We start from the raw sequence: 26,221 nt of genomic DNA, 5'->3' as shown, positions 1-26,221 counted from the left end.
GTCGCCACCGCACCAGCATTCCACCTTCGACGCATCGCTTTAACAACTGGCCACCAGAATCTCACCGGTTTTGAATATTTCGTGTTGGCATGGTCTCGCTAGTGACGAGCCATGGATTCTACCTCTCTCTCAATGGTTTCGGACGACGGGGATCTCTCATGGTCGGACCACCACAGTAACTCTTCAGACGACAACATGCAAGACGACATGCTGCTTCCACACCAACCAACCTCCCAAACGGCAGCGGCCTGGATGGCCTCGACCAGCATTCCTCACTCTCTCTCCGGGCAGCTGTCTCCCGTCAGCGCCGCCGTAGATATTCCCCATTTAGAGCCGTCCGGCGACCCGACAATCGTACACTCCGCATCCTCGTCCTGCACCGATTCCTGGAGCACTGGCCACGCCGATACGTGCGATGGAGACGATGCTGACAACGACATTGTATGGGAACAGGAGTCGGACGACACCTTTGCCATCATACCTAAAATAGAACCCACGGACGACGACGATCTAAAGCTGGGCGATGTTAAGGAGGCCCCATTAGCGCAAACTGGAACTACCTTGGTCTCGGCCACAAACTCACTGAAGCAGAAGCGACCCCGAGGAAGACCACGCAAACATCCTGTAGCATCCATCATCAACCAGAGTAAGGTGACCAAGGGTCGATCCAAGACGGGCTGCATTACCTGTCGGAGACGGAAGAAGAAGTGTGACGAGGCGAAGCCGAGATGTAAGTGTCGCTGCCGTATCACTCACTGCTTGGGACTTTTTTCCCTGACATGTAAGCAGGTATGAATTGCGAGAAGAATGCTGTTGTCTGCGAGGGCTATCATGAGAAGAAGCTATGGAGAAGCGGCAAAGAAAAGGCAACAATTGGTAAGTGCTCGCTTATGAATCCAGCAAATATGTTGATGGTCTAACTCGGAAGAAGATCACGTTGGGGATGAGGAGTCGCTCGTTTTCACCATGCAACCTCTTTTCAACGGCGTCGACACGATCGAGGACAAGATATTCTGGAGACACTACGGCGTCCACCTCAGCAACGTCCTGACTGTTGAGGGAGAAGCCAAGAATGCCTTCAAGGACATTATTCTTCCTTTGGCAAACCTTCACCAGGGCGTGATGCACTCGATCCTGGCCATGAGTAGCAAACACATCGACTTTGATACACCGTACGGCGCCAAGTTACTCGAGAGAAATCCGACAACCACCCTAGAAGCGCTACAGGCCCGGTCAGCATATCACGAGGAACAAGCGATGAAGACTCTGTACGCCGACATGAACCGTTCGGCGGAGGAGGACATTGATGATCGCGAAACAATCTTGTCGGCTCGCTACGCCCAAATCCTTTGCCTCCTGGTCACCACGCTGATTGAAGGTGAATCTCATGGAGCGCATCGTGTTCACCTGAGCGGATACAAGCAATTGATCCAAGAGAGCCCTCCAGAGGATCCTGTTTTCCTGGCCTTCATCAGCGAATTCTTCCAGTACCACATTTACGCGGACGAACTCCTCTGGCATCCCGCGCCCAACCGTCCACGCTTGGCTTCCGAAGACTGGAGCCCCCTGGTTCCGTTGGACTCGCCTCGTCTTCTGGGTGTTGCTGATGGCCTGTTCCAACATCTCTGCCAAATCACCACAATCCGAAACGTCATCCGGGATAACATTTACAGACGCGCCGAGACTGTCGTGACGTATCACGTTCTGTACCGAGCGCAGGAGATTCAAGAGGCTATTGAGCAATGGATGCCTCTTTGGCCACCAGGTGATAGCCGTCACAGAGTTGGGCTGGTTTACAAACACATGATGTTCCTGCATCTCTTCCGCACAATCTACCCTCCTACCTCTCCAGAGAGACGGCCCTCCGTCTACTCTATAGCTACATCTGTCGCCACCTCAACCTCGTCGTCTTCCTCCCGCCGGCATTCGCAAATTTCTAGGCCGTCTACGGCCACGAGCTGCGCCTCGTCTCCCGGCCTGAGGCCCAGCATGGGTTCTGGGTTCCCCTCTTCGATGCAGCTCAAACGGGAGCCAAACTCTCGAGGACCGTCCAGGACGAGCTCGATGCATGAGTCCGATGCCGGGTCCTCTAGCTGCGCTGTGATTGATGAACAACGCCCAGCCTCTCCACCGCCGGTTCGCCGCCCGCAGCAGCATGACAATCGCATCACTGCTGCGGTGGACGAGTCTCTATCGATCATGGAAGGATTCAAGCCATCGGACCCAGCTCTTACCCTTTTGCTGATGCCGAGTCTGGTCATTGGTACTACATGCTTCGACCCCACACAGCAAGAACGACTTCGAGGCATCATCCGGTCGGTCCGGGGCTACACTGGTCTTCGCAACTGCGATAGAGTCCTCGAGGTCCTGGAAGAAGTCTGGCACCTCATGGAGTGTGGCGAGTGGATTGCTGTCTGGGACTGGCAGAGCGTTGCCAGACGCCTCGGACTTGATTTCTTGTGCACCTGAACTACATTAGCCAGTTCACGGCGGATGGCGGCTATCCATCCGCGCTGTTCTTGTACTCGCCAGATGCTCTTCTCACTATCTTCTTTATTGCCTTCATCCCGGTATACCCGCGCGTTGTATTCTTTCTTCCCTCGTCCTTTCTCTCTCTCACTCACACTCTTCTCTTTTCCTCCTCGGGTCGGCACTACTGTGGTCGGAGTTACTGGGTGAAGCATGTCATGGGGGGGCGACATCATGTACAGGGGCCACTTGCATTCCGGCTTCGCACGACGCCATGGGATTGGGATGGGCAACGGGAGGGCGGAGCGATTGATGAACCTTGGCATCCTAGACAACAAGACGGGATGGCAGTCGGGAAATTGCTAGCTTGTCATCGCGTTGATCCTTTTTTTTCTTTCTCCCTACTCTCCGCACGGCGGCGTTTCCCTTTCTTGTATTTTTGAGGGTCGGCTGCCAGTCTTTTTTTTTCCCCTTATATTTTCTTCTTCTCTCTTGTGGTTTCGTATTGGCTTTTTGGGTTAATGGGACAGACAAGGAAACTGTCTGGATCTGGGCGGCTCGGACTCTGTTCCGATTTGAAATTTATCGCAACAACTGTTATGCTCGTTTGAACGGCTTCCCCCGGAATTTGGCTCCAGGGAAAGTCGGTGGCGATGCATGCAAGTACTATATGAGCCAGTATTATCATGGCACTGGAGGAGTATGGTCGCAACACAATACAATCTGCGCTGGTTGCGCCTCTCCTCACTCTTTTACAATTGCCTCTCGCCTCGCATTGTGTGTCCCATGCCTGTTGACAGCCTTACAGTACAGAGGTATGGTATTTCGTTGATTAGACGCATAAGATGGAGCAGCGGCGTCATCCACTGCCGCCCCCCCCCCCCTCCCTTGGACGACTTTGAATGATCCGACATTCGCATCCGAAGCGTGGCCTTGGGTGCATGTTCGGACAAAAACGATGGGTTGTGCAGTGAAGATCCCTATTTGCCGACACGGCCGTGAGAGCCGAATTATCCCACCCACTCACTCTGGGGCCCATCCCTTTGCTCTGCAGCTAGGTTCATGTACTCTCTACTTTTCATTGTACCTTGAATGATAACTAGAAGTAAGAGGGAGTTCAGATACAACGGACGCTGATCATCGCATCTGGAACCACTTCGGCCACTGCCTGGCCCGTCTCTCGAGTCTCGACTTTCTCTCTCCAGCGGTTCTGAAGGCGGACATTGTTCTCCCGTTGGATGGGCGCCGCCGGTCGATGTGGATGGATCATGGACGAGAGGGACCGGGGTGTCGGGGTCAGGTTCAGGGTCAGGGTCGAGGTGTGTAGTGGGGGCGCCGGGGGGGGGGGTGGCGTACGCGACTACTGTACGTCTGGATACGGGATAGTTGGAGACTTTGACTTGGAGTTGCTTTGAGATGCTGCAGGGAAATGGAGCTGCTGCTGCACAGCTGAGGACCAAGAAAAGTTTCAATCTTTGCCTTCAGTCTTAGTCGGCAGTCTCACACTGGTCGAGAGGATACGCAGTACGGAGGAGGGTGAGGAGCTAACCTCGCCGCAGCTTGCAGAGACCCCTCTTCCTCCAGGCAGGCCTCCAAGCTCTCTTCCTCAACTAGGTATTCTTCCTCCCCCCTGTTGATAGCCATCACTGGGGCACTGGCACGGTGCAGTTGGAGCTACGAGCGAGCCGTCCAGGGGACGCGATGGCGCGCAATCTACGGGACCAGGCCAGGGGAGCTTGGAGAGCCTAGAGGAGCGTTGTCACGTTGGAGAGATTTGGGGGCCCTTTCACTAATTCCCGTTTGTTCTTGGCCCAGGGTATTTATCTGTACGTCTGAGGCATGGACGGGGGGTTTTTTTGGTACTATGTGAGATAGCATTGATTGTTTTTTTCGTTTTGGTATAATTCCTCCGGAGTAGATTGATCTCGGCCGTTGATTCCTTTGGTTGACCTACCTTACCCACTGCTACAGTACTATCCAGGCAGCCCGGTAACTGGTATGCTCCGAGGGGGCAAAGTGCTCGCGGAGGACACCCATTTCGTAGACGTCGGATACTTCGGGCGGGAAAGGCTGCCCTGGTGCGTTGCTTGTCCCAGTTCATCCTCACCTTCCGCTGCAGCGTGTATCCAGTCGGATATCGGATGATTTGTGGTATTACTGGTGGCGGTGGTGGTGGTCCGCTGGAGACAGCGAAAGAAGGTGGTGCGACCGTTGGGAAAGCGGAGAGGCTCTCCGCAGTTCATTTTGCTCCCCTCCAGGGCCCCCCAGGAAGTCCCCGAGGAAGAGAAGGAGGATGGATCTGGTGGGAGCATTAAAAGGGAAAGGGAGTGAGAGCAAACGCCGCTACACACTACGTAGAAAAGGCCGGGTATGTCGCTGTCAACGTTGGACCAATCTACCGTGCCACCGTCCACGTCGCACAGAACCGTCGGCCGGTGTTTGAAGGGTATCCCCCGGGACGGCGCTTCGGGAAGGTCGGCGGCGCGCTGCGGGAGAGAAATGGCGCGGGGGGGGGGCGATGGTGGTGGTGGATGGTGGTTGGTGGTTGGTTGGTAAATTGGTACGTGCTTTTCATCTTCAAGGATTTGCTTTTTTTTTTTTGCTTTTTTCCATTTTCTTTCCTCCGCATCCGCCTCATCTACCTTAACCCAGTCTCCTTTCTTTTTTCCTTACACCTGCAGAGTCTGAGGGTACAATCCCAACGTCTCGAATCCGAGACATGCAGAAAGAATTTGGACCAACGAGATACGGTAGGCAGTAGGTAGGTATTCGCGCCCAGTGACATCGCCTGGCGAGGTGGTGTCTTGAGATTCGACAAGGGACAGGCCTGGTCGAACCATCAAAAGTCGTGATGTCGTCGAACATGGGGAGGGGGGATGTCTCCACTCCAAGCGGCGTTATCTGATGGGCTGTTCATTGCTACATAAAGTACATTGTCGCGAGATTGAGCTGGAGCAGCGGTGCATACTACACCGTACAGGGCCCCGAGGTGCCGAGCCACGATGGTAACGAACGAACGATTGGTATCCACGGAATAGCAGAGTTTGGGCGTGCATTACAGCAAGGGCAGGTTTACATTGATGGCTACAAAAGTCATGGGATACAAAAGAAATCTTTCGAGCGGCTGCAATCTATAGTGCAATCGGCAATCGTACAGGGGGACAGGTGCAACTTGTCGCAATGTCCCTCTCCTCTCCCCGAGCCAAAGAGCCCAGGATCTAATCGCAAACGTGCTCTATCTTACAGGTTGGGGTCGTCGCATTCCCAGCCACGCATTATTGTGCCTGCGAACGCGCATGTCGCAATCTGGATGGGCCACACATCCAACTCTCAGCTACTCCATTCGATGGACGACACGTAGCTGGCAAGCCGGTGTCATCCTGTTCGTCTCTTCAGGCTTCATCCCATATCGGCCGAGTCCATCGACCCAGTCGCATAATCGATCAGCGCCAGATCTTTGTCCGATCTAAGGGTCGCCCTCGAAGTTGATAGGTCATGGTGGGCCATAGGATCGGACAATCAGATCTGAGCTCGCGTCACACTGTCCCATCACAGTCACTCGGTTTCGTCTCGTAAGGTAGCTCGGCTCTTGAATGTGGCAGCCTCGATGGTGGACTCCGCATCGCCATCGGGCTATTGACGACCTGGCCATACCAGACTCAGGCTCAGACGTACATGCCTCAATCTTCACCCTCAATAAGCTTGACGGTAACACCGTTCTTGCCGTCACGAGCAATCTGGTACTTGCCACCGAGGACAAGGTCCTTGGCGACAAGCTCGCGCGTGCGGCCAAGGGACTCAATGTCACCGATACGCTGGATCGTAGCCTCCAGATGATCCCGGAAGCCCTTCTCGGCGCAGATCTCTTGGAACGCGCGGTGCATCGGTACAGATGAGGCGCGGACATCAGCATTGGCGGCGATACTAAACAGGTTGAGCCGGTCCATGTCACGTATGAAGTCGGCACGCGTCATGATTTGCTGCGCCTTGTGCATCGGGAACCTGGGCAGTACGTGACCCTTTTCGTCGTCGTACAGCTCCATGTCTTCTTCCTCATCTACGAGGGCTTGAGCGAGAACCATAGCGCCGGCCTATCATTTGTTGTCAGTTCAGATCGTCCACTAGCGTTCCCATGCCAGCTTGAGACGATGCGGAAAGGGGGGTCGTTACGTACAGCCCACTTCTGCTGGTCCATCACATCGTCGTCCATCTCGGCGCCGAGAATCCAGCACTGGTTGAGGAACCATGTTTTCTCGACCTCACAGATGGATTTGCACGTAGCAATCATATCTCTGCTTTTGGCAACGCGGTTCAAGAACGAGAGTCGGCCGCCCACGAGGTCATATACCTCCTCAAGTCTCGTTGGGCTCAACTTCTCGTTGAAGTATTTCATGCGGTACTTTGCGAGGGCTGCGATAGCTTGGCGTTTGGGCAGGTCGCGCACCGACATGATCTCCATACGCGTAGCCAGTTGCTTGAATCGCTCGTATACCCAGTAGTCATCCGTGTTGAAGACCATTGTCACGAGGTTGGACGCCGCCCACTGTTCGGCACGTTGCTGAAGAAGTTCGATCAAGTCCTTGCCATCGTCATCGTCGCGGATCAGGTGCATCTGGTTGATGATGACAACCAGGGGCTTCTTTCGCGTTTCACGGTTGACCAGAGCAACTTTTTCAAGCTTGTTGAGGGCACGTTCGATATCCAACAGAGCCGTCGTGTCGCGAGGACCGCGTTCGCTGAAGTAACCGCCAATGTAATCCTCATGGAACTCAAAGTCGAGGGCCTTGCCGAGGCGTATGCGCACAATTTCCAAGTCTGCGTGGGCCTCAAACATGGCCACGCCTTCGCCGTCGATTTTACGCATGGCCTCGATCAGCATGCTGCTCTTGCCGGTCCCCTTCTCGCCCATGAGCAAAAAGTAGTGCCCAGCCTCTGACCCGTCGATAATTCTATCGACGCGTGCCTGCTCTGGCCGCTGCACCCACCGATCATCGGCCTCGGCGGAGGTTTGCGGCACTTCCTTCCCAATAGCGGCCAGCTCAAGAACGGGGTCACCAGGCGTGAAGGCGCGGGTCATCTTCTTCAGGACAATGCGCTTGTACGTCTTGTGGTAAGCATAGCCTGCCACTGCGAAGCCGACAGCAAGGACGAGAATGGAGGCGAACGACGTCGCGGCGGACTCGAGCATCTTCTTGGGAAGACTATCGCCGCCATCTTGGGCTCTAGGAGTGGTAGGTTCTGACTTTGAGCTTGATTGTGGTTGATCTAGGTTGAAGGTCAGCTCTTGTTGCAACGACAGGAGGATCTTTCACTGGAGTTTCCTCTTCATTGGCCCAAAAGGCAAAGTCCGCTCTACTAGACAGTGCATTGGTGATGTACATTACAAGCAAGATGTGACAGCAACCGGTTCGCAGCCTGATTCGCTGTGGGAACCAGTCGAGATCTGATTTGCAGCATCTTGGCTTGCAGGATCGGGTCCTCGGCTACACAGAGATGTAGCATCCCTGCCCAAAACATTCAGAGGAAGCGGATATCTGGCGCCCAGCCTCGCGCAGCCGTGCCCCATTGGGCTTCTTGCAGGTGCCGCATCACATCCATCCCGCCAACATTGCATGGAGGAAGAAGATGAAGCTGCCACGCAGAGAGTGGAACCGCGCAGCGACGACAAGAAAGGATGGGGAACTTGGAGAGGTACACACGAAGAAATGAGAACGTACGCGCACCAACTCACCGGATCTTGCTGGCGGGTGTGTGGAGAAGCAGGCGGCGGCTGTCTTGATGTTGACGGCCGATGAAGGTGGTGGTGCCAATGCCGGTGCCGTCCTTGCCGGTGCTGACAGCGGCCCCCAAGAACTGCGGCCGAGGCGGCAGCCACGCGTTCCAACCCACCGGGTCGGAGAGGGGCGCAAGTGCGACAGCATACGCTGCCCACCCTTGCTCGCCAAAGTCATTGCTATATTATGTGATGAGCATCTGCAGGGCCTGCTGCGGCTCGATTCCGATGGCGACGGGTCGCTGAGAAGTCCTCGCCGAGTGAGAGAGAGCGTCTCGGAGCGGAGGGGGGGAAAGGCCGGCCGGCAGGTTCTAGCGGGCAGTAAATGTGGTGTAGAGAATTAAGCAAGGCACAGCGGAGAGTGCGAGATTTTGTGTTTATGGAACAGACAACAGGGAAATTAAAGAGAGAAAGAAGAGAACAGGACAAAGAGTCAGTGTCGGTCAAGCCACAGGGGAAAAAACAGGAAACACAACACGTCGGTGCTACGAAAGGAGAGGACTCCGAGAGCTCCTGCTACATCTTTGGCCTTTCTTGGCATGGTTCTTGACCTTCTTTCCTTGGCAGTGGCCCCTGCCCAGCTGAGACGAACCCAACTGTGGCGCCCCCATTACATCACGTGATGGTACCACTCCCGAATGTGGCTGGTGCTGTCTTCACCTCACCTTAGGTAAGCAAATCAAGTTCCGGGTAGGAAGTTCAGGTAGCTGTGAAGCCAACCATCACAACGACAGACCGTTGGCGAAGCTTCATCAAACCATTGTCTGCTGGAGCAAGACATCAGCAAATTATTCCACAAAGCCGAGCCTTACCTTTAGATTCTATCATATTTCTCATCAGTTTTCTCATGAATTCAAGATGTTAATCATGCCTTTCTCTTCATCCTATGGTCTATTGACTTACCTCATCTCGCTCGACTGATTGATGTACGGATAAATACTTACTCACATATCAGCAGTGTCGTAATATACTTCATCCACGAGACACACGAAGAATGGTGCTAGTTTTACATAACTCGAATGAACTAAGGGTATTACTGCGATCTGCATGTCCTCCTCATCTAGGTTCAATCGTTACTTATTGTCTGATCAATTTCTTCACTAAAAGTTTGTTTGGAGTCTCCTTCCTTCTTTGCAACATGATAATTCCTGGTATTCAGTGATTAGGCTTAAAAGTGTAGACGGAGTAGTACTATTTCTAGTCATGATAAATATCATGTCACACTCAAGACAAATATACGCTTCGAGAGCTCAAAGCGTACATGTTGCATTGTACTACGTGGTCAGTCAAGCAGGCTTGTTTTTATACAGACCAAACCACCTCAGCTTTCACGTTGCCAATGTCCACAGACCGAATTTTCTCATCGATCATCTGCAATTCCTGAGGCAGGCCTGTGCGTTGAGTTCACCATCGTCCCTTCCCTCTCAGTTCCCCTCTGCCCGACGCGCCTGCCCATCACGCGCTTCACTGTTTATTTTCCCTCCCACAGAATTATTTCCATTCTGGCTTCTCCAACTACCGCAAACACCACGCTTCTCACTTCCCCCCATTCATCCTCTCATACACTAACAACCTCATCTCTTGGTCCTCCGCCCTTCGCATTAGATATTGTCCTTCTACGAGCTTCAGCACTACTCCGCGATTGGCCATATTGGAAGGCTTTGGGTAGCCGCCTTTCTTTTGTTGTTGAGACCGAGAGAGTATGTCACCAATGTTCCTTCTTTTACCATATTCTCGAACACTGACTGATCTTGGCGCAGATTCTCCCTGCTCGACCAAAGTTTTGGGGCTTGAACAACGAGAATCCTGCTTGGATCACACTATCCCCTATCGGCTTCATTGTACCAGCTTTCCGACTTGCTTCGATGCTTCTGTCCAATCCATCGATTATCTTACACAAAGCTCCTCCATTTGCCAGCTGTGCTCCAGCCTCCAGCGCAACAATGACTCCAAAACCAAAGAAAAGCAAGAGCTCGCAGCTTTCACGCTATCGATCAGATTCCGCTCACTCACTTGCACACACTGCGAACACTACTCTCCAGACTCCTCCTTCTACTCAGTCACAGCCCCGTCCATCGACTCCAGGAATCAATGAAGTTGATCGATCCACTCCGCTCTCGAGGCTCTTTCGACGTAACCGAACCAACACTTCCCTCAACACCGCTCACCAGCTCGCCATGGAAGCCCCCCCTTCCAAAATCGAGGGCAGCTCACCAGGACCAACTCCGGCCCCAGCTCCACCTCCGCCTCTTCCCACTCCCCTTCTGGCGGGATGCCCAGGCCGCGAGATTACGGGCGCAAAGACCAATGGCCGCGAATGGGCCTGCGACTTGGATGAGCCTCCTGTCTTGGGCTACTCTGAAGAACTGTCCAAGACTGATTTTGAAGAACACCCACTGGCCCATTATATCAAGCTGGAAGAGGGATGGGAGAAACACCAGCTTGCCATGTACGGCCTCATTCTGCCAGCCAAGGTCCAGAACGGCACTCCTATCTATACTTGGGAAAGCGACTCTGAAGACGGAGAGGATATGGACAAGGCATTGGTGCTTTCGAAGGAGAAAGGACAACCCTTTAAGCCTTCCGCCCAGGTGGAACGACCAAGAACGCCCTCGAACATCCTTCACAAAGTCAAGTCTTTTGCAAACTTCATTGCTACATCTGATGCAGAGAGGGATGTCCCCGAGCTCCCAACGCTCAAAGAACTACTCGACCAGTTCGGCCTCCCCCCTGGAACCCCAACCGACACGGCGCCTCGGAGCTTTCTTCGTACGACCCGGTCCAGCAGCTCTCTGCGCCCAAAGACTCCCACTAGAGCTGTCCCTAGTGCTACCAAGCTACGCAACAAGCGAAGCGCAGGAATCGAAAGATCCCAGATCTCCAACCCCATTGCTCCCGAGGAAATGAGACGCGTTGGATCTGATTTCAGCCAGGCGGTGGCTCGACGCGGCAGGAATATTTCCGGAGGCGAGCGAGATTCGCTCTACGCATCATCTTTGCGAAGCCCATCAAACTTGATATCCCCGTCCCTTTCGACGAGTGTCCCTCTCTATCTACTTCAGCCTCAACACCCTACCGTCTACTTTGGGCAGAACGAGGCCCCTCCCGAGTTTCGACATGCTCCGCCTCGTCTAGCTCCCATGGAATACACTCGTCAATATTACATTGCCAAAGCCAAGGCAGAGAGGGAAGGAGTCGACTGCACAATTCGCAAGCCTGCTGTGGTCTGGGCTTGGACAGAAGACTTCAAGGAGTTCCTTTTGCTCCCGCAACTACCCGCAGGCCTTCAGAGAAACTTCTTGCCGGACGATGGCAAAGACTGCAAGTTTTCCAAGATGGGTCGGTCATCAAAGAACAAAGATGTTGGCAAAAGAATGTCCTTCGTTCCTCTTCCTTTGGACCTTGGCCCTTCTACTCCACTCATGCCTGCTCACTTCCACAGCAACTCATACTCTTTCATCGGCTCTGACCACAATTATCGTTCATCTAGTGATGGATTCTTACTTGATGGTCCCGCAGCGGCCAAATATGAGAGTCTCGTGCAGTCAACAAGGTTGCTGCTCGATGACCCTTCCACCCCCCAGGCTGAAGAAGAGAAAGATTGCTTTGTTGGTGTTTGCCTTGATACCACCAGTGAGGCGAAGCCCTTATCTCGCCCCGGAATGATTCAGGCATCTCCTATGGACAGAGCTTCTATCACTCCACTGCCCCTGCGCTTTGCTTCCCACCGAGCTTCCAGTGAAGCTCAGCCGACAGATGCGCTCACGGCTACCCTTCCTCACCCTCGCAATGCCGAACAGCTGCCCGCTGAAAGTCATCGTCGGGTCAGCGATTTCACGCAGGCTGCATCGAATGAAGTGGCTTCGCCCGATGCTTCTTTTCGAAGAACCACTGCACCTATGTCATTATCCACAACTAGTGTTGAAGGAAGCTTACCTGCACGTCGTGCACAAAGTAGAATGACAGAAGCGTCTCCGCTTTGCTATGGCTCTGCAACTTCTTATGAAAGATATCGCCAGCAGTTTACATTGACAGCCACGGGTTACAGAGACGAAAACAATGTATCGCCTCTCAGTTTTGAGCATTTACATGAAATACCTTTTACTGGAAACGTGTCCCCTTTGAGCAACTCTCCGGCATCTGCACAGACTGAGGTCTTTGCGCCAATGGTCACGCGGAGACAGGAGACTCAACAGACTTTGGACGACGCTCTGACACCAGTGGTTGAAGATGAGACATTTCACCAAAGCATCTCAGATGATGCAGCTGATATTGCAGACACTTCTTCCATTTACTCACAGGATAGTGCTGTCACTGCAGTTCACCATCCTTTGACTGGATGTCGCCCTTCTTCTACGGACTTGATGTTGCTGGCGCCTACGACCAGTGAGCTTGAGAATGGAGAGGGTTTGACCCCGCGCCAACCAGAGAACCTTCCTTCCCATGTCGCTCACTCTCAGGAAAGAGCTTCACGTCGCTCACCTGGCCTCGAAGCTACCTCATGCGTTCCAAGCTCAGAGACTACCCAGTCTCATCTCGTTCACGAGGAAACTGATGATACTGCTGATCACAGATACTCCGAAGCTCCATCCAGTTCAATCAGCAACTTCTCATCGCAAGCGACTGGATCTGCCGTGGACCGCCACGATCGCTACTCGACTGCATCTCATGTGAGTACAGCCACATCTGTGTCGACAGCCGCCTCTTTCCGACTTCCCATTCAAGGTACTCCTGCAAGCCTGGAAAGCGACTATGCCAAGGTCAGCAGCAAGTATGCACGCCATGTGGCTACCGAGATCTCGGCTCCGGAAGCTTCTTCAAGAATCTCCAGCATGCGGGCCCAAGATCCTCTCCCGCCCTCCCGAAGCTCTGTCACCAGGAACCTATCGTCTTCCCCTCACATTCCTTCCTCAGTAACCTCAGCCGACACTGCCGCATACTACCGCCAGAAGCGCCTCCCCAAACGACCAGAGCCGGCTCAAAAAGACCCTGTTACCGAGGCCATTGAGTCCTCTCGCAACTCGGAGCTTCCATCTCTCCACGTCAGAAGACGCAGGGCTGTCCCGAGCCTCCCTCAAATTTCGGCATCCCAGGCATACCCGAAGCCGCTGAGGCTCAGCACGATGAAGAGCCCCAGTCCAGCTCCTACGGCGTCAAGCGCCGACCGCGCAGCATCCGCTGCCAGCACTGGAACCGTCGCTCGTTCAACTTCGAGACTCATCACGGATATCGGAAACGAGTTGAACCGCGAGATGGAAGAGGTCTTGTCGCCTCGCTCCGCTGCCATGGCTCACCGCCCGCTGACGCCGAAGAAGGAAGTCGATGTCGATACGCCTACTCGTCGCCCTCGCCAAGTTCAATCAATGAAGGCGATTCCTTTCAACGCGCCTCCTCTTCCAGCGCCTAACAAGCCGCTTCCTTCGATCCCGAAGCCCAAGACGCCGAAGCCCCAGCCGAAGAGTGAGGCTCCTGACTCTGCCTTCATCGACGTGGACTTTGGTCCTGGTCCTGCCAAGTCTTACGTTCCCGCTCGACCGCCGCCGCCCATCCCTGTCTTGAAGCCGATTGACACCACTTCGCCGTCTGCTTTTGACACGACTTTCGACCCTTACGTCACTCGAGCCGACTTCTCTATTAAAAGAGACCGCACAGTTCGTCCCGCAGCGTCCATGGCGGCGATGTCTCCTCGTCCCAGTAAGTTTATCCACTGCCTCAACGTCGAACTGAACACTGACAGGAAGTCGCAGCACCTTTGGTCGATCAGCGCCAGCAGCGTGTCAATCAGCCGACAACCTCTGCTTATGCTCCAAGATCAGCCAACGCCCCTTCCCGATTCTTGGGTAAGATGGCGTCGATGGCTGAGCTCAAGAATGGTAGAAGAGACACGATCTCGAGTCGTTCGACGGACAGCGACGACGCCGTGGGAATGAGAACTTTCCTTAGCGAGGATAGTGCTGCTTCTTCCGCGTCCTCGTCGACCAGAGACAAGGCCACGTCGGGCTCGAAGCGGAAGTTCTTGAGTAACTTGTTCAAAAGAAATCGCAAGGATGGCGAGAACTAAGTATTTGGGATGGGACGAGTGTGAGGATCAGGGGAGAACAAGGTCTGGAAAGGGATGTTCACAGACGAAGCTGTGTGATACATATCTGTACAATTATGACGAGAAATGATGGCCTGGGGATTGGGGATTATGTATAATGGTATGGCTCGCGCAGTTCTCACTAGGAGAAGTGCGACTTGACGCAGGGCAGAAATCATCAATGTGTTACTCGGTGTCCTAGTTTTTCCTCTACTGTGGTCCATTTCTCAAGCAGACAAGTGCAGGACGATAGAGTCTCGTGCGATACCGCCAGTAAAAGAATGAAGGATATAGAAGAGCGACGTGTTTTAGAATGTGATACGAGGGTTTGCGTAACAGGATACGCTGTACGGGTAGTGAGCCGACATCATTATTCTTGATGTTCAGGGTAAGGCAAGCCATGCCGGATCGGCTCTTTGAGTGGTACACTGGTCTCGGGTGGGAATTATGTCATCCGGGCCCGGCGTCCAGGTCATGGGGATGGATCCTTCCGATCGCTCTGTCCGGGCCGGTAGGTGGAGACGAGAATCCCCTGACCGGGGTCCTTGGTTGCTCTAAGTTGCAACGCCTTAGGGCGAGTGCGGATATCAAGGTTCAGACTTCACATTGCACTGTCGAACTATTTCAGAGTTGTCTCTCATGTCGCCAACGTCTTATCGTCGCTAACGGCGAAAACGAAAAGAAAGAGGTGATGAGTTGACCACCCCACGTGGCCGCGACGCAGCCCAACGTCTTCTCACAAGCCACCACCGACGTTGCGTGGACTGACGACGTGGCGGACCACGCAAAATCGACGCGGCTGGAACACTTTTGCTGCGCAGCTAGAGTATATATAGCCCAGTCCCCGAGATTGTTGCATTCCACCCATTCGCATTGTTTTCGTTTTTTTGTTGATGCATCCTGTGGCACCAAACAAGCGGGCAAAGAGGCTGATGGAATGTTGCTTGCGGGTATTGTGCAGACCCGGGTCGCCGGAACGGGAACGGAGCCATCACTAATTCCTTTTTCAGTCTCCTGTGCTGTGCTAAATCTGAACCCAGCACGCAGTCTCCGTGAAAATGCTACCTACTATATGGCCATTTCGCTGTTATCCAGCCGGTGGGAGGATTTGGAGAAACCGAAAGAGAGAAAACAGAGGCAGGGAAGCTCCCTGTGGCTAGTATGATTGGACGACCCGAAAGAACTGGGGATCTGCCATTGCAATTAAAGGCTATTTTCAACACGGCAAAGGCTATTATAGTAAAACCACTTAATCGTCGACACCAGGCACAGGAGGGTCTTCGTGGGGGGTTTTTGCAGCATCGCGCCTCTTTTTTCTTTGGAATGCGCGCGCAACCCAAGACAATCGAGTGGCGGCTCAAATTACGCAGCACGCAGGACCCAGACAGACATGTTTGTTTTCTCTGCACCGGAGCTTACGTTGAACCTCCGACGGCAGGTTTCCCTCCTTTGCTGACCTGACTTGCGGGCGAACGCGACCCCCCAAATTGAAGAGAGAAAAAAGTCTCCAAAAAACAAACTTCTTTGATGCGAAATTTCCCACCACCGCACGGGCGATTGGAGATGCGCCAATGTTTGCCAAGGGGGGAGAGCGAGAAACGGGAGGCCCGGACTGCAAGCCTCCGTGCCGGACGGAAACTGAATAAGTTGGGCAGATGTCCCCCATGGCGGAGCTTGTCACACACAGTTAGGCGCCTTGCTTGAATGCTTTTCTCTCTCAAAGTGTTTGCTTCTTCTCATTCATTCAGTCATTCATTCCTTTCGCCAGACGCTCATTCTAGATCATAACTACTCAACCCATAGACACTCATTGTAAAAAATACACACAATCCGCGCCAGTTTGGACAAGGCAACAATAACCAAAAACGAACAAGACACAATGAAGTTCTCTCTCCCCCTCCTCCTAGCCCCCCTCGCCGTCCTCGGCCTCCCCACTGCCGACGACACCGCGGCCTCTCACTCTCACTCTCACGCCGCCCGAGGCCACCACGCCGCCGCCCACCTCCTCACCCGCCAATCCCCCACCAGCATCGACAAGCTCTTCAAGGCAAAGGGCAAGCTCTACATTGGCGTCTCGGGCGACAATGGCATCATGCAGCAGGGCAAGACCGCCGCCGTCATCCAGCAGAATTTCGGCCAGGTGACGCCCGAGTACTCGATGAAGTGGGACGCCACCGAGCCGACGCGGGGCAACTTTGATTTCACAAACTCGGACTTCCTCGTCAACTTTGCGCAACAGAATGGGAAGAGCATTAGGGGCCATACGTTGCTCTGGCATCAGGCTTTGCCGGCGTGGGTGTCTGCTATCAAGGACAAGGCGACCATGACCAAGGTGATTGAGACGCACGTCAAGACGATTGTGGGCAAGTACAAGGGCAAGATCAGGTCATGGGTATGTTTTTTGACTTGCTTGAAATGGTTCCTCTCCGTTTTCACACATCTGGTATGAGTATGAGTTCACCGTAAGCTGACAATGCACAGGACGTCGTAAACGAAGCCTTCAACGACAACGGCACGATCCGCAGCACGGCCTTCTCCAACGTCCTGGGCGAAGCGTACATCGGCGTCGCCTTCCGCGCCGCGCGCCTCGCGGATCCCGCGGCGAAGCTGTACATTAACGACTACAACCTCGACAACGCCGGCTGGGGCAAGGTCACGGCCATGGTGAACAAGGTGAACCAGTGGATTGGGCAGGGCATCCCCATTGACGGTATTGGTGAGTTTACCTCTAGTTACCTCCACCCCCTCAGCCCCATGGAGAAGTACTCCGTAGATGAAGATGCTCAAAGACGGAGAGTCATTCATGAGAGACGGGGGTCAAACAACCAAGACAGAACCAAGGCACGACTAACACCACACAGGCTCCCAAGCCCACCTGGCAGCAAACATGTCCGGCAACATCCAAGCCGCCCTCGAAGCCCTCGCCCGCTCCCGCGCCTCCGAGATCGCCATCACCGAGCTCGACATCCCCGGCGCGCCCCCCAACGACTACGCCACCGTCGTCGGCGCCTGCCTCAACGTGCCCAAGTGCAAGGGCGTCACCGTCTGGGGCGTCAGCGACAAGCAGTCGTGGATGGCCACCGCCAAGCCCCTGCTCTTTGACGAGAACTGGAACCCCAAGCCTGCGTACAACGCCATCGTTGCCAAGTTGCGCAAGTGAGGTAACTGAGATGGAGAAGATGAAGGGATGGGGATTGAGTTCAACTGTGTGACTTTGGCATCGCATACAATGACCCCTTTTTGAACCTGATACATAAGGCGAGATCTGGCTTGTCAGATACTTGCTAGGCGTCGCGGAGCTGCGCTCCGTTGCGCTCAGCCTTACTCACAATTGTTGAACCAACGTGGCCTAGTTTCAATGGTATCATATCATCTGGTAATCGTTGGTGGGCGCCGGTAACACGGAAAGGAGGCAGACATACATCGGCTCCCAGCCCTCGTCCTTTAGACTTAGAAGAGGGCAAGCCACAGAGACATAACTCCAATACATAAACAACTTCTTGACATTGTCTAATGAGCTTGAAAAGGACAAGTGAAGTACATCTCTATAATATCTAAGCCTTCTTATGACCATTCAACCCAGTAAGCGAATCAATCCTCTTGCGTCGGATCCGTAATATAGACATGTATCACTTGTATGCATCAAAGTCTTTCGAATGTTGATCAATTAAATAATTCTCATTCCTCATGAACGAATTCTCTTAAGAATACAAGATGCCACCCAACGCCGTCGCAATGAAGTTTGTATGATACAGGTCTTTTCTCTCTGGCCTAGAAAGCTAGAGGGGAACAGAATGCAATATGTGTATGTTTGCGGTGTTTCCAATGCACAAGACATTTCAAACGCCAAAGAAATGCGCTTAGGCAGTGGCATTGACCTTCTCCTCCTCACTGGCGGACTCGTGGTGGTGCTTGTGCACCTCGCCGCGCCACTTCGCAGAGGTGATGGGGTTGACGTGCTGGACGTACATGGTGTCAATCTCCTCGAGGGTGCGGTCCTTGGACTCGATGACGAAGAGGAAGACAATGACAGCCAGGGCAGCACAGCAGCCAGCGAAGACGAGACCGTAGAGGTAGTCAATGGCATCGGTGATGTATCGGGTGAAGAAGGACATGAGGCTGATAAGGAGTTAGTTGAATAGTTTTTGCAGTTGAAAGTCAGGGGTACATACAAGTTCCAGAGCCAGTTTGAGGCAGTGGCAAGGGCCATGGCGGGAGCACGGTAGCGAGCAGGGTACAGCTCAGCGACGACAGCCCAGACGAGAGGACCCCAGGTCGTGGCGAAACCGGCGATGAACAGGCAAGAGAAGGCAACGAGAACGGCGCCGGCCTGGGGGGTGTTGGAGGGGGTGACGGTGTCAAGAGCGAAGTGACCGACAAAGGCGTAGACGAAGAAGCACATCATCATCCACAGAGCACCGACGATGAGAGCAATACGGCGGCCAGACTTCTTGACAACAACCAGACCGCCAAAGGTGCAAGCGACGTTGACGGATCCAAGAATGAGCTGAGTGACGTAGCTGTCGCTGAGACCGGTAGCGGAGAAGACGGTGGTTCCGAAGTAGAAGAAGAAGTTGGCGCCAGTGAGCTGCTGACCGGCCTGAAGCACAATTCCGAGAATGGTACGGTACAACATGCGGGGGCCGGTGAAGATCTCCCAGATGCTGGTGTCGGCGCCAGCAGACTCCTCGGCGACCTTGGCGCGGATCTCATCGATCTGGAGGTTGACAGAGGCGGCATTGGGCTCGACTCCGGCAAGCTTGGCAATGTTGCGGCGAGCCTCGTCCTCACGACCTTGGCGGAAGGCGTAACGGGGGGACTCGGGAAGGAGGAGGATACCGGCACCGAGAATGAGGGCCCAGGCGAAGCCGAGACCGTTGGGGATGCGCCAGGAGGCAGAGCCGGCCTTGTTGTGGGTCGCGAAGTTGACAATTTCGGCGAGCCAGATGCCGAGCGTGATGAAGAGCTGGTAGGTGGAGACAATGACACCGCGGATAATGGCGGGGCAAGACTCGGACTGGTACATGGGAACGACGACGGAGAGGGCACCGATGCCGACGCCGTTGACGAGGCGGCCAATGGCGAACTGGTACCACTTGGTGGTGGAGGAGATCTCGATGACGATACCAATGCAGGAGAAGAAGGCAAAGAGCGAGATGGTCATGCGACGGCCGAGAGTGTCGGCGAGCTTGCCGGCAGTAAGAGCACCAACGAGACAGCCGATACACAAGAGACCGACGATGGTACCCTGGCGAGCGGCGCTGAAGACGTAGGTGCCATTCTGGGGCTCACCGAAGCGCTGCATGAAGTCTTCCATCAGGAAGAAACCGGAAATCTGACCACTGTGAGGAACAAAGGGTCAGCAAACGGAACGGCCGGCGAGACATGTAGGTCTCAGATGGAGGAGGGCGGGGCGGAGAGGTGCCCCCCCCCCCCCGTTTCTCCGGGGAAGTAAGACATACCTGACATAACCGAACATGAAACCACCGATACTGGCAACGAGGCCGAGGAAAGCGGCGGCGAAGGTAATCTTCTGCTCAGCCGTGATGTCGGAGCTGGAATCCGAGGTGGGAGCGTCGGCTTCCGTCCGGTCCTTATGCTCTACGCCCTTGCCACCGAGCTTGGGGAACTGCATGATGGGCGATGCTGACGATGTGCGTCGATATGGGGATGGATGATGTGGGGGTGGGTTTGGTGTTCTCGATCCAGGGGAGGATGTAGAGGCGGGAGAGATAAGTCTGTTGGTTCCGAGGGTGATGATGTCTCTGGGTGAGAACGAGGTTCTTGTTGGTGTTGAGGTTGTTGGGTGTCTGCTTCAAGAAGAAGGAAGAGAGGGAGGAAGGAAGGTATTATACCTGCCTTGAGCTGTTGAGGTGTGGAGAGGGACAAGGTAGTTGAGATAAAACTCTGATTAGTCTGGAGAAGTGTGGGATGGGAAGGAGGAAAGGGGGCCAAGAGTAAACGATGGGGGAAGGAATGGATTCTTTTTGTATTAGAGGAAAGAGGTCAGGAGACGAGCAGGTCCTTCCCACAGTTCCATAGGTAAGGTACGGAGTAGTCTGGGTTGACTGGGAAGGTACGGCGTGACTGGGGAGTGCCCGGGGACTGGGTCTCGCGACCACGGCTCCGGGTTGGGACGTACCTACTTTCCGGTTCGTACCTTCCTCACTTTGCTTCCTACCTTACCCAAGTTACTTACTTTACCTAGTACTTACTAAGGTAAGGGATGTACCATACCTAAGGTAGGTGCTCACCTTATTTCGGTACTTGGCCAAGGTATGGAAGGGAGCACGGAAGGAGAGGTACCTTACCTTGCACGACATGGCATGGCACGGCGGAAAGCACAACGGAAGGCGCGAAGAAGGGAAGGAAGCAAGCAAGGAAGGAATGAGCAGATGCTCACCCCGTTCTCACCCATTGGGAACCCATTTCACTCCCCGTATATCCCCGTATGCCTCCGCATGCGTTTCCACACTTTGACTGATGGAAAGGTGCTTTTCATGCCTCATGATCACGTCTCTGACCAAGCAGGGCAGCCGGGGTGGGCATGGACATCTTGGTTTGCTTGCTAAACAACGAAAAAAAAAAAAAAACGAAAGGAAAGGAAGAAAACGATACCCACATTGCTGGTACTGGCTAACCCACACTCCCACACACTCCCACAGTCCACAACAACATGCATCAAACGGACAAGTCGGGGGCCCGTGGGCGAACCAAGAAAAGTGCGGGCAGCAACGTACGTGTGTGGGCTGGACTGTGGGATAATGGCGGGTGAAGACCGGGTGAAGAACGACGTGGTGGTAGTGGTGGTTCTGGCCCAGTCGTCTCGCGGGCGGAGAGTCGCGAGAGAGAATACCGTGACCGTGGTGACATGTCGGACCAGGGTGACTTTGGAAATTGACGGTTGTGGTTGTAGCGAGAGGGCCTACCTAGGTACCTTGGGAGGAACCTCTGGAACCTCTTGGGACGGTGGGACCGCCGCCGATGGGCCGGATGGCCATAGCTCTCGCCGTGTCGCGAGCCTCACGAGTGACGTTGGTGGTACATTGCGCCGAGTACCTCCGGCCGACGCAGCTGAGCTTCAAGCAACCACCGTGGCACCGTCCAGCACCCGACACCGTCAAGGCACTGGATCTGGTGTGCACGGTGTACTGGGGGGTACGGTAGGCAAGGGAAGGGGTGTGCCCCGTGAGCTGATGATTGACGTCGAGTCTCATTGCAATTATTCGGTCCAATGCTCGGCCACTAAGAGGAGTCGGTCTAAACATGAGGCTCCCCGGTGTGAGCGAGCAGTGAGCACTACAGAGAGTGGTGGTGGTTCAAGCAAAAGGCAAGGTGACAGGGACCGCAGACCAGACTTTCGAAAAGAGGCCGAGACGACGGCGTATGCGGCAGGGTCACCACAATTATTCGCGGTGATAGCTGGAACTCGCCGAATGAATCTGGCTTCCCTGTCCAGGATCTGTGTTCGTGGTTGCAGGCAGAGGCAGGGCGACAAATCCAGAAAGCAGTCAAGGCCCAGATTGGACGGGCCACAATTACACTAATCGGACCCTTTATCCTTGGCGTGCTGCTGGAATCTGTCTAGTGAGGAATAGCACGAGATGATCCGCCTGCTGTCCAGGACTTCATTCGTAGTTGGTGGAGATCCCGAAGCCTCCGATTGACGTCAGGGTCAGGATGCACCGATGCAGGTCCCGTCGCGTATGCTGCCACCATACCACCGTGCCACCGCACCACGGAATTGTGAAGAGGCACGTAACCTTGATCATCTTGGTACGCGCCATGCCATGGAGGGACGGGAGTTTGATTGATTGAGTGACAGTGACGACGGCTTGGCGGCTGGCCTTGCTTGGCCTGCGCTCTACCTAGGTACACAGTAGCATTGCTAGCATCGCGAACAGGATATGCTGCACGGCTGACTGATGGACTGACAAACTCAAAGCTTAACGTGCAGGTCTGTCATACACAAGTACGGGAGAGAGAGTCAGGTTCCCTGCCCTTCGATTGAACCATTCCGTTTCTTCCAGAAAAGATCGCTGGAGCCCTGGAACCACATTCGCTCACGTCATAACATCAGACGATGCACTTGTTCGTCCACGTATGCTTAGATGCGGAAAGAAACCGACGTGGTAACCAGGGACATGCAAAGTAATGAAGAGGAAGAAAAACAGCAGAGAACCACTTGAAAAAATAAAATAAGAGGGCATCCACATTTTGGGCCCAAGTACCGTGCCGTCGCCGCATCTTCCTTCCCGGGTACGTACTTTACGGTAAGGTAGATCTCCACCGCACGGGCGGCATCTGCCATCTGGCATGCCATGGCCTGTCACTGGGATTCTGGGAATATCATGGATTTTGTGGTTTTTTGAATAGTTGCACCGCACATACTCCGAATAGGTATCAACACATCGCAGACCCGGGTTTACCACGACATGCACACTTTGACCATACCATCGTATCATAAAAAAAAAAAAATACCCCGAGCGACGCATCACATCGTCCGGTCAAGGCCTCATTCCCCGGACCGACATATGCACCACGGTCATGTCGGATCACGAGAATAACAACCTTCACCACAAAGGGCTGCAAAGGCTGCAATGACTGCGAAAGAAAACCACAAGTCCACAACGCAGCCGCATGGCATCGCATGGCAGCTTGGCCCACGCAAGGTCCGATTAGACGCTGACCCCTGCACCCCTGCCCCATCCACCTTGCCCTTTCTCTTCACAGTTCACACTCTTCTTCTTGTTTTCCATCTGGCGTTTACTGCTTGACTGTAAAGAAAAAAAAATGTTATCTCCTTCCCTGTCCGCTGACGGGACCCCCACCCCCTGAACCCTGTTGGTCCTCTTCGGCCCGGCAAGCAGATGCCGCCGCGACACGCCCCTACTAGGCTGCCTTAGCTCGCAGATACGCCTGGACACCTTGCATCCGTATCTGTCCCTCGCTCTGTGGCTTGCTCCCGTTGCTTCTAGCGCGCCTGGTTCCTGATAACCGCCGACCGTCTACTAGGTATGCATACCGTTGGCGCTACTGTTGGCCAACGTTCAACGGGAGGCAGAGTCTCGGAGAGTGAGAGGGGAGGGTTGTAGCGAGAGATACTCGTGACTCGTCGAATGAAAGACCAGAGAAACATGAGAGCTATAGGAGCTATTGAGGGCTATGGATGCGGCTCACGGCTCGACGAGTCTCGTCCCTTGAGCCAGATCATTACACAACCCACTTCACCGGCCGGCATCCCCTTGGTCTGGTCCACGATGTGGAGTCGTGGAGTCTACCTTCTAACGAGAGACATGAGAGAACCAGAAAAGCACCGAGACTCGGCCACGACTCCACGATTACCGCGAGAGCACGCCGAGTATTGAGCCCCATCCTACGCCAGCTACGAGCAACGAAGCTATGCGAAACAGCGACGAAATGTGCTGCCGGCCAAATGGCAACCGCTACCTACTGCGTACACGGCCTGGTCATTCACGATATGTGGAAACTCCCAGTCCCAGAGGCCCAGAGTGAGGGAAAAGGGGGAGTATGATGGAGTATTGTGGTAAGAGTCTTCTCGTCTCTTTTGCACGCGAGAGGAAAAGGGCCGACAAGTGAGGAACTCGTAACGACACGAGACCATGAAAATTTGCTTCACGGTTGAATGAGAAGTGGGCATGAGGAGGTACGGAGTGGTGGAAGGGGGGATTGCACAGAAATTTGAGCGAGAGGTGGTCAATATCAAGACAGCAAATGACTTACCACTGGTGGTGAAGCTCACGATGGACGAATCTATCGTGAAACATCTCGAGCCTCAAGCTACCGTGATAAGGTCAAGCCACCTCACTTGAGAAGCTGTGGCTCACACAACTGTCTCTAGGCTCAAACTTCACCACACTGCCACGTAGGTGATAAACAGTCCATGAAAGACTGTGGCTCAAATTGGATCTCAAGGCACTAACTCGGATCTTTTCTGAAAAAAAGGTGGCCCATTGCGCGCGCAAATTCTCGCCTCACCTCGGCCGTACGCCTTGAATGCGGATCCGCCCAGGGGGGGGGGGGGGAGAGGGGTGTACCGTGTGAGACTGTGAGTGTCTTTCATCGCGGCGGGCCCCTCCGCCCCATCAACTATCCGTAAAACCACCATAAGGGCCCGAAGTGCGGCCACGCCGCTGCGGTCGGTCCCTGAGGGCCCCGCTTTTCATCCGGTGGTCTGATCGGATGTTTTCCGTGAGCTCGACGTTCAACTTTTCAGGTTCTTACACGGTGAGGTTGCTGGAGGCTGAGGCTCGTCTTTTCCCTTTTTGTGCTTTCCGCTCTCAGCCTCGAAAGTACTTCGTACCCTCCACTCACTCTAGATTCCCGTCTGTTGCGAATGAGACTGTCCGTCGCGCGCATTTCCACGGATTTGAATGGTCGGTGACAATCGCGATGCTTGATGCTGCTATCGCCGACGCCGATACTAATACCAGTGCCTCCCCATCAGCAATTGCCAATGCTACCCGTAACAACTGCAGCTTCCCTACTTCTGCCTCTCCGAAACGCCCGGGATGATCGCCTCCAGATGTTTCTCCGGTCTCTCGGCGTTTGCTGATCTACCTACTTCCAGTGTCAAGGTGCTCAGGTCGTCCTGACTCGGGCCAAAATTCGATACCGATCCCGACAAGGACCGTTTGCAGACACCCCGCGTCGCGCCGACTCCCTCCGCGACGGAACAATGACGCCACAACTGTTGATTCTACAGAGAAAATTCCGCACGCGCGCGTCGCGCGGAACTTGCTCCGGGGTACTGTCTACGTGAAGCCATCGTGACAATGACATCCGACAACGCGCGATGGAGAAGAAGGAAGACCCCGCACGGAATGGCCGTGGTACAGAAACGCATGCAGTGCTGTCTCCGGGAACCCCCCCGTTATTCTTTCCCCAGATGTCGGAAGATTCACGCATGTTGAATCATTCTAGAAATTCTACACATCACCTCCCCCGGATGACGTCGCGTCTTGGGCTCGGAGTGCGTGGCCGTCACACTCTTTTTTTGCGTGTCACCCCTTCTCCCACTGCCCTGGGACTCGCCATTTGGGTAAGTACACGACTTTGTCATCACAGCTTTATCGGGTTCTCCAGTACACGTGTACAGCGCTGCAAAAGCACGCATCAGTCAACCCCCAGTTGACACGCATGTACCGTACATGGGGAACAAGTTCCTTTCCCATTCCGCTGGGTTCCCCCGTTCTCGGGCGAGAGCCGATTATCCATCCCACCACTTCATCCCGCGGGTTTACCTTATCGACTGTGCTTCCCAACCTGGGAGAGAGCCTGACGTTGTCAAGGTAACAATGTAGATATCATACACACACACATCGTCTCTCGCCACGGAACGTCACAGCCCTACGATGGCGGCGACGGCGGCACGGATGTCAAAAAGTGGGCAGATGGATCCGTGGCGGTCGGAGATGAAGCTGGATTACTGCTGATGGCCGCTTATCGACTAGGCGCGAGACAGATTCTCAGTTGCGAGATAGCTGCGGTAGCTGATTCATGAGTAAGTGGTCGTCCTATGACGACATTCCACTAGGCTTAGGAAAAATCGCTGAGTGAAAAAATTCAAACCTCGTTATCGTTCGGGTGGTTCGACTGGCCACCGACGAGTCATGACCAATGACGTAAATTCCTCACGACAAACAACTCAACTGACGATTCCACAAAGTACAATGGAACGTGGGAATTTGACATCTGAGAAAGAGCTTCAATACAACTTGTTTTGAACCATTCGATAATGATGGGGTTCGCAGCTACTAAGCTATGTACAATTCCCATCCTTGAACAATCGATATCCACTCCGAAAAACAACCCTCATAACAAATGCTGTGTGACGTGCCTGAACCTGCTTTGCCCATGCTGTGGCCTGCCATTGCTTT

The 26,221-nt window shown here is 54.1% G+C and overlaps 7 protein-coding genes across 7 annotated transcripts; 4 read left to right on the top strand and 3 right to left on the bottom strand.

Annotated features, from left to right (window-relative positions):
- Positions 1–132: 132 nt before the first annotated feature.
- On the top strand, positions 133–2,469 carry CCOS01_11397 (uncharacterized protein; the record flags this gene model as incomplete). The annotated part of the gene is made up of 3 exons (XM_060459550.1): positions 133–730; positions 790–876; positions 932–2,469. The coding sequence occupies 3 exons, from the start codon at positions 133–135 to the stop codon at positions 2,467–2,469; spliced, it is 2,223 nt and encodes a 740-aa protein (XP_060310282.1).
- Positions 2,470–4,442: 1,973 nt separating this feature from the next.
- On the bottom strand, positions 4,443–4,712 carry CCOS01_11396 (uncharacterized protein; the record flags this gene model as incomplete). Its single annotated transcript, XM_060459549.1, has 1 exon — positions 4,443–4,712. The coding sequence occupies one exon, from the start codon at positions 4,710–4,712 to the stop codon at positions 4,443–4,445; it is 270 nt and encodes an 89-aa protein (XP_060310281.1).
- Positions 4,713–6,149: 1,437 nt separating this feature from the next.
- On the bottom strand, positions 6,150–8,783 carry CCOS01_11395 (uncharacterized protein; the record flags this gene model as incomplete). Its single annotated transcript, XM_060459548.1, has 4 exons — positions 6,150–6,560; positions 6,644–7,691; positions 8,201–8,422; positions 8,695–8,783. 4 exons carry the CDS (start codon positions 8,781–8,783, stop codon positions 6,150–6,152), a joined length of 1,770 nt encoding a protein of 589 aa, XP_060310280.1.
- A 1,636-nt stretch (positions 8,784–10,419) lies between these two features.
- On the top strand, positions 10,420–14,303 carry CCOS01_11394 (uncharacterized protein; the record flags this gene model as incomplete). The annotated part of the gene is made up of 2 exons (XM_060459547.1): positions 10,420–13,936; positions 13,990–14,303. 2 exons carry the CDS (start codon positions 10,420–10,422, stop codon positions 14,301–14,303), a joined length of 3,831 nt encoding a protein of 1,276 aa, XP_060310279.1.
- Positions 14,304–16,200: 1,897 nt separating this feature from the next.
- Positions 16,201–17,481, top strand: CCOS01_11393 (glycosyl hydrolase family 10; the record flags this gene model as incomplete). Its single annotated transcript, XM_060459546.1, has 3 exons — positions 16,201–16,713; positions 16,803–17,037; positions 17,183–17,481. 3 exons carry the CDS (start codon positions 16,201–16,203, stop codon positions 17,479–17,481), a joined length of 1,047 nt encoding a protein of 348 aa, XP_060310278.1.
- Positions 17,482–18,181: 700 nt separating this feature from the next.
- CCOS01_11392 (uncharacterized protein) lies at positions 18,182–19,956 on the bottom strand (the record flags this gene model as incomplete). The annotated part of the gene is made up of 3 exons (XM_060459545.1): positions 18,182–18,440; positions 18,494–19,663; positions 19,784–19,956. 3 exons carry the CDS (start codon positions 19,954–19,956, stop codon positions 18,182–18,184), a joined length of 1,602 nt encoding a protein of 533 aa, XP_060310277.1.
- A 3,534-nt stretch (positions 19,957–23,490) lies between these two features.
- On the top strand, positions 23,491–24,154 carry CCOS01_11391 (uncharacterized protein; the record flags this gene model as incomplete). The annotated part of the gene is made up of 2 exons (XM_060459544.1): positions 23,491–23,850; positions 24,020–24,154. 2 exons carry the CDS (start codon positions 23,491–23,493, stop codon positions 24,152–24,154), a joined length of 495 nt encoding a protein of 164 aa, XP_060310276.1.
- Between the last annotated feature and the right edge of the window lie 2,067 nt (positions 24,155–26,221).

Source organism: Colletotrichum costaricense (assembly GCF_030867565.1).
Source record: "Colletotrichum costaricense strain IMI 309622 chromosome Unknown Scaffold_12.1, whole genome shotgun sequence".
Taxonomy (NCBI): Eukaryota; Fungi; Ascomycota; class Sordariomycetes; order Glomerellales; family Glomerellaceae; genus Colletotrichum; species Colletotrichum costaricense.
Note: the sequence above shows the minus strand (reverse complement) of the source record. Positions and strands in the feature narration are given on the sequence as shown.